This window comes from Oenanthe melanoleuca, chromosome 3, assembly GCF_029582105.1.
Source record: "Oenanthe melanoleuca isolate GR-GAL-2019-014 chromosome 3, OMel1.0, whole genome shotgun sequence".
NCBI lineage: Eukaryota > Metazoa > Chordata > Aves > Passeriformes > Muscicapidae > Oenanthe > Oenanthe melanoleuca.
Window position 1 is genome coordinate 106,161,865 of NC_079336.1, and position 11,141 is coordinate 106,173,005.

An 11,141-nucleotide genomic window follows, 5' to 3' on the forward strand; every position below is an offset into this window, starting at 1 on the left:
CTTGTTATTTGTGTGATTATTTTTGAATAAGGTAGGTATTTTCAGTTAGGCTATCTAAGGGTGTAAGGTGGGTAAAAAATGTTTCATTTAATAAAGGAACAGTGGAGTTGCCCTAACTAGCTCTGATTTATCTGTCCTCTTATTCACCTTATTTTGCAGGAATGAATTAATTTTTCTTTCCACAAATATTTGGTTGCAGTAACTGTCACTAAGCACAGTTCATAAATAGTTGAAGGAGTTGCTAAAAAGCTCTAGGCAAGTGCTTCACACACAGCCCCAGGCTCTTTCCTGATGAAATGTGTGCAGCCTTCTGGGAGAGCCATCCTGGTCCTGCGAGATAATAATATGGGATGGATAACATAAATTTTATTTTGTTTGCTTTGTAAACAGGATTTTGGCTCTCACTTGCCTTCGCGGTTTACTCAGAGTTGTTGTGTCCGCAGTTAATTCGGGTGAAATGTTTGATTTGGGGCAGAATCCTTGGGTGCACCCAGATCTGCTCATGGCTAAGAAGTTTTCATTAAAAGCAGGACTGATAGGCTGTAGAGCCAGGTAAAAGGATGTAAACAAGTCTGGAGTGACTGAAATCTTTTGCTGTTTGCCCTTTGAGGGCCAAGCTGGGATATGTCTGCAATGCCAAGCCTTGCTCGTGGCTGGCTGGGAGGAAGATGGGGATGAAGACTTCTTGTTCAGGGTTTTTTCTTCTTTATAGCTTTTAAAGTCATACTCCTTGTCAAGGACCTTCTCCCTTCTGCTCAGTACTTCAGGTTTTCTGAGTCCATTCAGAATCACAGAGTATCACAGCCATAGCACCTCCTAGAAAAAGTTGGGTAGGCAAGTGCAGCCCTGGGGCCTGAGGATTCACTCCCAATATCCTTCTTATGTTATAATCATTTCCATATCAGTTTTTAGTTGCTTGGTTTATTAGCTGCAGAGCAATTCCTGCAGAAAGCTGGTTGATTAAATGGCAAAACAATTCTGTTCAAAGCCCAGTTTTCTCTCAAGCTAGTTCTGATGGAAGAGATTTTCCATGATTCCCAAAACGGCATGTAGATAATTAAGCAAAAAGCCCTTGTGGTTCTCAAGCCTCCAGCATTTGTGAATTGTCTATAAATGTGCTTGTTGTTCTAGTCCAGTTTCTGTTCATTACTTGATTTTTAGTAATACTGCAGCAAAACTAGATGGCTCAAATATTTATTCAATTTATACCTCTAAAGTGCCAAGTCAAAATGTCACAGACTAGTGATGAGAAAATGTCTCCCAAGTTATTAAATTTGTGTCTCTTGTTTGCTTTTCATTGCAGTCTGTGCAGTTTGTGTTTTATGTCTCTTGAAAATTTCCTTGATGACTGTTTGATGTATCTGACACTGATTTTTTCAGTGTCAGGCTATTTCATTTATTAGCCTGTGGAAAGCTGATAGGTGGTGATCGGTATCTTGCTTCCATTCTTATTTTTGAGTCTGTTTTTTTCATTTCTAATCAATGTGTGGTGCACAAGCTCCCACTGGCAGTGCAGAAGAAAAAAGCCCCAAGCTGTGTGATCTTACAGCCTCATGGCTGGAGAGGATATGGGTCTGCTCTTTTCTGTGCCAAGGCACTGGAGGCTGGTAAATCTCTGCCCAGCTACATCAGGCCTACAGGGAGACTGGGCAAATGCTTCATTCTGCCTTTAGATTTCCACCAGAATATCAGTAGTTTTCTTTACCTTTGTACGTGCTATTTGCCTGTGCTGTTTGAGATTATTTCTTTGTTGTTTTTATTTTTCTATCCTGCTTCTAAAAGAAGAGCAAGCCTTTCTGTGTTTGTCTGACGTGCAGCGTATTTTCAGGAGCACAGACAAGAAGCAGGGTTTCAAAGCCATCTTATTGCAAGTAAATTCAGGAAACCATCTCTGCAAATGTTCCTCTGTTGTTCTTTGTGAAAGATCAATCTTGACTGGAGGCAAAGACCTTTGATCTGAAGAGGTACAGATTGCACACATTCAGCTATTTCACTCCCATCTAGAGGGAATCAATCCATCTATAAGCATCTCTTGCAGTATTCCTACACTTATGCTTCTGGCCTTAGACAAAAATGAAAGATCAGGATCTTAAAATCTGATAACCACAAGGTACCCTCTTGTTCTTCTGCTGTAGAGCTTGCAGTGATCTGCTTCTGAAGAATTAGTAAAGTTAAAGCTTACATGGCATTGTTTTCCACGGAGCTAATATCTCTGTATCTTCTTTTTAATTTTGTAAGAGCATCTGTGTATTCAGCACTCCTGAAAATCGATGCACCAATCTGAGATCTGAACCTAATTGTAAGTTGGTACACAGTTGAACAGATTCACACAAATGCACCTAGGAGACATACAGGTCTGTAGGTTGGAGGGGTAAAAAATTGAGAAGAAGCTGTATTTAACTGAGTTTTCACCTTCCTCTGCCTTATTTGACTCAGTTTCCTACCTCTTTTCATTTCTAGAGTGTTTTCCCTTCCCCACAGCAGCTGTTTTACTATAGATCATCTGTGGTACCAGGCATCAACTCCACATCAGGATTCAGGTCTCCAAGTGCAGGAGTTCCCATGAAGATGAGTAATGATAGTATTATAGGTCATAACTCTTTTGTTCTCAAAAGTATTTGTAAGTAGTATAATTTCACCTACAAGTCAAGAGGGATGCTTGAAAAATACCTTGCTTTGCACTGTTTTCTTGGTCAAGGAACTGTATTTCTGCCTGTGATTCTCAAGTCATTGGTGTCCATAGGTGTGCAGAGCTGGTTGGAAGCAGGGCTGAAATGCCTGTGAATATCTTCAGTGTAACCTCTGTGTGTGTGTTTGTGGGTATTAAGAGTAGTAAGTTGGACTTTCAAGTGCTATAATGGCAAGGGAAGACAGAGTACACTGAAAAGCCCCTCACCCCATCTCCATTTCCAAGTTCACACAATCTGTAAATAAAGCAAATATTTTGCTAAGTTTTATATAAAATGTTAGTTCTTCTAGTCTGTTCTTATTATTAAAGAAACAGTGTCATGGCAGGCTCTTCCCCTTGTATTTTAGCTGTATGAATACCATCATTTCCTGTTTTTCCAGGCAAACTGTCATAAGTATCACTCTCCAAGGAGATGCAGAAGGTGGAATTTTTGTAAACTGATGTTGGGGTTTGAGTAATTTATCTCCAGTGAGAGCTCTCTGCTTAGTCTTGGCAAAGGTATTAACTGAAGATTATTGGTCCTCTTGATTGCTGAAAATGTGTAACTGAATGAGAGACAAAGTATTTAGTATATAAAGAAAGGATATTGTTCTGGGTTTTCTTTTCAATAATTGAAAATAGAGTGATACTTCCTCAATAATACTTGTAATTTAGGGCTGTTTCCTGTCATTGCCAGCGGCCATTACTGAATATTTCAGAATAAGTGGCAGTTTTCCTCTTTTTATGTCAGCCCCATCCTCAAAATGGTGTTTACAGTATTCAGTGTACTGCCTGTTGGGCCCCATTCTTGCCTCTATGAAAGGTTTTGTTAAAGCCCTGAAAAATGGGATTTAATAACTCTCCCATATTTTTTTCTTTTTTTTTTTTGCTACTCTTGTCTATGATCACTAATTTTCATCTAGATAAATTTTTCAAGTCCACTTTTAATTTCAACCCACAACTTCATCAGTTCTGAATGATCACATCAGCAAAGTGTGTAAAAGTTCAGTATCTTTCCTTTGTGAGCCTGCCAGAAACAGGAAAGATTTCTCCCTGCTTGTCTTTTACCTTAGAACCATGAAGAATGCTGTCTTCAGACCCTCTTCCTCTCTAGGAGAGGTATCCTTGGATAGCTCAGGTTCCCAAGGGTCTTTCTCCATTCTTGGCTGAAGAGGTGGGCATAGAAAATGCTGTTCTGAATTCAGGAGTTTCATCCCTCTTAGTAAAATAGGGTTCCTTAGGACCCTGTTTTAGGAAATATATTAGGAAATGCTTCTTGGGTCAGAAAGAGCTAACTCTACAGAATCAGCTGGGGAAAAAATGAGAATAGACAAGACTGGAATTGACAATTTCTCAGCTGAAAAAATATAAATGGAAATAACTGTAATTTGCTTAATCAGTGTAACAAAGTAAGAAAGATTTTTCCGGCACCATAGAACACAGATTTCCTCCATAAAATTTTTACAAATCTTAAACAGTGAAAATCAGGTAGGCAGGATTGTTTTTCATCTGTTTCAAGCACCAGACTTTTATTCTGAAATAGGATGAGCTTAAATACCATCTGGGGCTAAATTAGAGCCTTCCATGTATAAAAAAAACAATACTGCAAGTCACAGATGAAAAGGAGGAAAAAATCATAATTTTACTAAGAAAATCCTCCTGCTCTCAGGAAGACTGAAGTCAAGTCTGTTTCAAATGGTGAGTCTTCCCTGTGGGCAAAGCCTGCTATGGTTGTGGTGATACGGGACTTGACATGGGTGGACAGTTCTGATTTTCACCAACAGAGAAGGCAGAGGCTTGGCTTGGGGATGCTTGTGTTGGATCCTGTCTGTCAGAGCTGGACAGCCCACTGAGATGTTTGGCTCTGGGGAAGGAGAGGGTGCTCCAGAGCAGCATTGTCTGTGCATGTGAGCTTGCACACTGCTGTTCTTACAGGCACTTCCCTGTGCTCTCCTATTGCCTAATTAGAAGCTGAGCAATTAGCTGAAGAAGCCTTATCAGAATTTCCTCTGGGAAATTGGTGCCTTTAGTGTTACACAGAACGGTGAGACAGGCTGAGTTCCCAAGACTTTGTATATAACAGGAAAGCAGCAGATAATTGCAGTTTAATAAAGCCCCTTGATGCCCTCATCTGCTGGATAATAACTTCAATTGACAGTTGATGTTTTCAGCTGTGTAAGTTTTTGAAAATTATTTTTCTGTATTTCAAAGAACGTTTACCCTAAATAATAGAATCTTTAAACTTAGATCTTAAGCAGTGTTTGAGACAAATAGGATGCTTTAGGGTTTTTTTACTGGCTCAAGAATCATGTAAATTAAACCACTCTAAGTATACATCTTTGAAGAGTTTTTAAATTTGCTGTTTGTATTTTAGAGTGATTATGAGCTCCAAGGGAAGAATCTCAGGCACCCCAGTGTTGTGTTGCTGCCCATCCCTTCAAAGATGCCTGTTGTGATCTTTGCAAGGACAGCAGTCCCTGTATGCTGTTGCCATTACAGCAGCTGTTGACAGAAGTTACATCCAAAGCCCATTGCTCTGGGACCTGGCTGAGGATGTAGCATCCTCCTCAGGCTCTTGGGGCACAGCTGTAAGTGATGATGTTTATGGTCTGCTCCTGCTTCTGCCCATACCTGTTGCCCTGGCCTGTGGGGCCTGGTTGCTTAGAAACAGATCTGTGAGGTGGCAGTGGTGTTTATCTCTTGGCCTTCAGCAGATAAGGAGTGTTAATTTGTAGTTCATATTGTAGCTGACTTTCTCTGTGGTTTATTAAATGCAGTGTTTAACCAGTGTGTTCTCTGAAAGCTTTCATTGAGCTGAATTTCCCAGTTGTATTAAAAGCTCAGCACAGCAGGCATCAGATGTGAGCCCTCGGAGCAGGGCAGGGTTTAATACCAGTGTGACATTTGGAAGAGTGTCTAGGGGAATGCACTGTGCCTGCATATTGCATTTGAAGAGCACTTTACTCTTTGCCAGCCTTTTTATTTTTCTTGAATTTCAGATTCCTAAGAGGGTTAGATGGAAAGCAGAGAGTTTTTATGCTTCCCTAAAATAACTGCTTACGTCTTATTTCACACAAATTGATGCCCCCCCCCCCAAACTTTTCACACCACAAATGTGCAGCAGAAAGAAGAAAAAAAGCAGAGAGCCTGACTCAGTACTGGGCCATACCCAATGCTGCTACTCCAATCCTCAAATTCCTCCCTTTTTGCTGCCTTTTGCTCACCCTCACTTTCTCCAGAGCATCCAGCATTAGCAGAGCTCTTGGCCAGCACTCACCAGTCAGACACAGCCACATGTGCCACTCCTGTGGGCTGGAGGATGAAGAATATAGCTGGTTATGTCATGTGTAAAGCAGAGTCTCACAGATCCCATCTTGTGAACTGCAGCCTGCTGCAGATGACAACAGGAGAAAGCTGGTTTGTGTGGCACCAGGGAGACAGCAAAGTAGCAATGCTTATTATATTCTTATTTTCACTTTCAGGTCACCATTTAAATACCCACAGAACACATTTGCTTTGCTCATAACAGTCTTTTTAAATGATAATGGCATTGGAAATTTCATTTTGCCTTTGTCCGAGAAGACAATAGCTGTTTTCTGCAAGGTGGAGAAATTGTAATCTCTACAATTATTCAATACTGTACACCAAAGGCTTTAGGATCTGTCATTTATTCAATGTGGTAAGTTTGTGCAGTATTTAACAGATTAATACTTATTTTCTTGATACTTGTCTTTTTGGTGCTATTCCAATTTAAATGTGGTAATAAAAATCCTATAATGCAAATATATTTCAGCTCACGTAAAGGAATGTGATCAGCAGCTCACACATGGGTTTTTAACTGTTGTAATCAGAGGAAATGTTCTTAATGCAAACAAGGGCAATAGAATTTGATCCTCAAATGCCTAGATTTGCAATTTCTGAGTACTCAGGTGTGTGATTACTGGCAGGCTAAAGTGCTTTGTGAGATTGGGGTGGAAAAAGCTCCTGCCAAATTCTCTTAAAATTTCTTCTTTCTTCCCTAAGCAGAGAGGAATTGCATTCCCATGATGATACATGCACTCCCACTGGAGAGCAGCCAGGTGGAAAGAAGAAAAAAAACAACAAAATATGCTTTTCTATGCATCAAGTGCTCAATACATGTAGGCAGTTCAGCTGCCACATGGGACCTGTTCTTGCCTCCTGTGCAGATGGATGCATCCCTGAACTCATGTGAATTGGCATGGTTTTGGTGTCAGTTGGGAGCTCTGCTCTAGTCCAGCTAGTGTCACCTCTCCTTGAGCTTTCCCATGCCATATGGACATGTCTGATGGAGAGGCAGGAAGGGATTTTCTAAAAGCAGGGTGAGGGCTGGAGCAACTCTTAAGGATGGCGTCTGTGTTTACTTGTTACAGCACTTCATGGCAACCACAGATCCCTTCTTGTGGATGATTGCAGTCATCCCAGGTAGATCCTAACAGGCTGGTGGGATAAGAGGAATAATGCTATCTGTGAGAACTTCACTGTGCTTGAACACAGTTATACAGAAACTCAAACAGCTACATTTCTCATTTTCTGTAAGTGCAAATAATAATGTTGCTGCACTGTTGCCTCACTGAAAGCTGCCCAGGCTCAAAGCAGGATTTGGTTATGTGCTTCAGGCAGTAGGGTTATGTGCTTGTACTAGATGGAGCTTTTAAATTTTTATCAGCAGGTTAATCAACAGAAGAATATCCTTTTATCTGCCCCCAGCTCTTTTACTAATTAGCTGCAAATGCTGAACTTCAGTTAGCATGGAGTGGAGGAACAGATGAAATAATAAACATTCTTGCTCATGATTATCCATCATGTGAGAATGAAATAGATAATAATGACTGTTTCAGTTTTTTGGGTCTTTTCTATTGGTGCTTCCCCCTCTTCCCCACTTTAAAATTTGGTACTATAAATGAGTGAAAATAGCTAAAAATAATGAGCCAGATTCTCTGGTGATGAAATTCTATTGCAGGCAAAGAGTGAGAGTTTTCAGCCTTGCTATCTTTGCCTTGAATTCTGTAGGTGTTGAGCCAACATAAGGGTGTGTGACAGCTGTGTTGTTAAGTTTGCCATGGAAGTATTTTACAAAGGCATTTATAAAATTGCATTTTTCCTGCTGCTGAGAGGTGGCCAGAGAGGTCTAGGCTTTGAAGCAACGCTGCTGTGTGTTATGAGAGAATCCCAGCTTACCTGAGGGGTGCAGGTGCATGAAGAGGCAAAGGGATGAGTTAAATGCTGTCTTTGCCCTTAGCAGCACTTTTGCTGGCCTACAACATGTGCTTGTGTGCTCTGTGTGTGCCCCAGCTGAGAAGCTCTTTCTGGACCCTGCAGGCATCCAGCTCTTGTGCTTGTTCCCTGTGGTTTATAAATCATTCAGGAGATTTGCACCTTTCTACAGCAGTACCAGCTCTTTAGAGGGTATCAAGGAAGGATCTCTACCTTAACTGATAACTTTTAGGCAGGAAAAGGTTTGGGTTTATTTTCAAAACATCAGTCTTGGCACACAGTTTAGAATGTATTGGAAAATTGTCAGGAAAGCTGAGGAAAGGCACCACTTTGCGAGGCATAGATTGGTTCTGGGAATTCTGCATCCTAATTTTCATGTCATGGAATCATAGAATGCTAAAGAGTTGGAGTGGACCTTAAAGACCATATGGTCCCAACCCCCCTGCCATGGACAGGGACACCTCCCCTAGATCAGGTTGCTCAATGCCTTATGCAACCTGGCTTTGGACACTCCCAGGGCTAGGGTATCCAACCCTGTTGGCTATCTTGCCTTAAAAAGGCTTTGCTGGAAAAGTAATCCACTAGGGGGATAGGACCTATGTTGGGAAATAGAGATGCATAAATCAGAACCAGTAGCTGAAAGAGAACTGTTCTTGCAGTAATAATAATGGAATATGTTCTGACTAATCAAATCCCAGAACATACCCTGAGACACTTACTAGTCACTTCTTTGGTGGGTTGTGCTTCACCATAAGGATGCCAGCTTTATGGGCCATACTGACCTTGGAATAAAATGCAGTGGAATCTCTGAAGTTGGAAAAGACCTTTAAAACTATGGAGTCCAACTATAAACCTCACACTGCCAAGTCCACCACTGAGCCATGTTCCCAAGTGCCACATCTACGTGTTGTTTAAACACCTCCAGAGATGGTGACTCAACCACTTCCCTGGGCAGCCTGTTCCAGTGTTTGACAACCCTTTCTATGAAGAAATCTTTCCTAATATCCAAACTAAGATGGTAGGAGAAAGGCAAAGTAGCATTGCTGAAGTCTCCCGTGGCAACACGAAACCAACAGAAATTTTCTTTTCCCAAGTCATGCAGGCTTGGTATGGGTAGCTGGAGGCAGCTGTGCACTGTCACAAAATGTGGCTGTGAGCAGGAGACAGCAAAAAGCCAGCACGACACAGGGGTCTGCAATTGCCACAGGAGTCTGAGTCCAAATGCCACTTGATTGAATTATCAGAGATGCATGATGCTTCAGTTCTAATTTAGCATAGGCTCAGAGGTTACTGAGGAAAAGTGGACCTGTTCTCTGATCTGCTATTCTGATGCCATAGCTCACTGTTAAAAGAAGGCCACCAAGCTTTTCTTTGTTCTGCATTGGACATTGCAAGGGGAGGGAAAGTTCTATTTAAAATTGCTTAATCAGAGATGAAGGGCAATTGAGAAGAAAGATCAAAGATAGGAAGTAGGGACAAGAAGAAAGAGACAACTACAGTGGTGTCAGCACAGACAGCTGAATTTCATGTTAATGAATCTCTGCTTAGGAAGGGAAGGGTGGCTCTTTGTGTACCAGGAGAGAAAAACAGCCTTCTGCCACCACACTGAGACTCCCTTTGAACATAGTCTCCTACCAAAATGAAGGACTGCACTCTGCTTTACATTTCACAGAATTAGAAAAGACCAAGCTATTTTCTGACTGCCTGCATCCTGCTTATGTAACTTGCAGATGACGGCTGTGCAACCTCTGGCTGAGCCCTGGAAAATTTCCTTGCTGGTGAGTCAGGTGCTTGGCAAACAGTCTGGCGCAGTGGGCTTGGAGATGAGATTGCAGTCAGAGGCACTACCTGGGTACCAGAGCCCAATTCAAGGTCTCTTCATGGAACTTCTTGCTCCTAGAAGCTTGCTGATCATCCTGGTCTTGTCATTGCCTGGTGTCCCTGTTGTGCTGTATTAATTAGTGAAAAGCATCCCCCTTGATTACTCTGTAGCAGGAGAAAACCACAGCCCTGACTGTTATCCAGAGATGTAGGTCAGCAAGGAAGGGAGAGAAGATCTAGGAAAGAATGAATCCTTGGCCTTTATATTAATTTTATCCATGAAATTCCATCAGGGTGTGTTGAGAGCATTTAGTGCAGCAGGGCAGCAAAAGTGATACTTCATGGGGAAGCACAGAGTCCCCCCTTTGCAGTCCTCATTCTGAAGCTCCATGCAGTCACCAGAACAGTGTTGGTTTGGAGGCTGTGAATCTGGCTGAAAGCTGGAGGTCAGGACTGCATGTTGTGCTGTAGGAGTAAAATTGAAAAGTAAGGATTAGACCCAGAGATGAGGGAAAAACTGAAACAGATGCAAAACTATCTCGGCTGCAAACCAGACTTCCTTGTGGGTCTGCTGTCTCCAGGAGCAGCAGATCCCAGTTTCTACCTCTTTGGAAGTTGACTGAGAGGAGCCAGGAGATCTGTACCACCAAGTAGGTCCAGTCTTGGTGGGACTACTGCAGTGCCAAGGCTGGGACAACTGTGAGGTCCCCAAATCAGCCCATCTTGCACCAATCTGTGCAGGAAGGCCGTGGGGCAGCCCAGCTGTGTTCAGAGCAGCACTTGGTTTGCTCATGCAAAGAGCCTGTTTGCCAGACTGCAGTGGGAGGGGGACAGAAAAAGACTTTGCCACAGGGATGACTGGTGACTAATGAGTTCCATTGATTCTCTGCTTGCAGGAGAGAGCAATCCATCATCAGTGGCTCCTGCAGGCTGTTCTGCTGAAGGCTCTGAGGAGGCAGACGTGAGATGTAACCCAAAAGCAGGGCTGTGTGAGCCCTCTGAACCTAATGATGCTGTGCTCTCATGGATGTATGAACGTGATGATGCAGAAGATCCCAGCATCAGGGACTCTCTGGATGGCTTCTACAAAATGTATTGCAGAAAGCAGCCAGAGAGAAAGGATCCAACCTATCAGGCTGCCTCACAGTGTCTGTCACAGAAGATTTCTGAGCTGGAGCAAAAGGGTGGAACAAAATACATGTCACGTTGCCTGCAAATGGCACAGTTGGTCTTGAACAGAGATGGATGTAAGATCTTTCCAAACCACTCCCCTTCTGCTTGCTTTTCAAAGCCAGCTGAGGGAGAAGTCTTGTTGGAAAACAGGAGGAGGGCACCTGGACTCTCAGATGACGTCCTGCAGTTCCTCTGGAAGCAAACACAGGCAGAACGTAACCCTGATGGGTCACATGAGAAGTGA

General features: G+C 42.4%; 1 protein-coding gene across 1 annotated transcript; it reads left to right on the forward strand.

Moving 5' to 3' along the window:
* The first annotated feature begins 10,592 nt into the window (after positions 1-10,592).
* Positions 10,593-11,141, forward strand: SHLD1 (shieldin complex subunit 1). Its single transcript, XM_056486995.1, has one exon. The coding sequence runs from the start codon at positions 10,593-10,595 to the stop codon at positions 11,139-11,141; it is 549 nt and encodes a 182-aa protein (XP_056342970.1).

Excerpts from the sequence above, each read along its gene's own strand:
- SHLD1 (XM_056486995.1), top strand. The coding sequence starts at position 10,593 with ATGAGTTCCATTGATTCTCTGCTTGCAGGAGAGAGCAATCCATCATCA.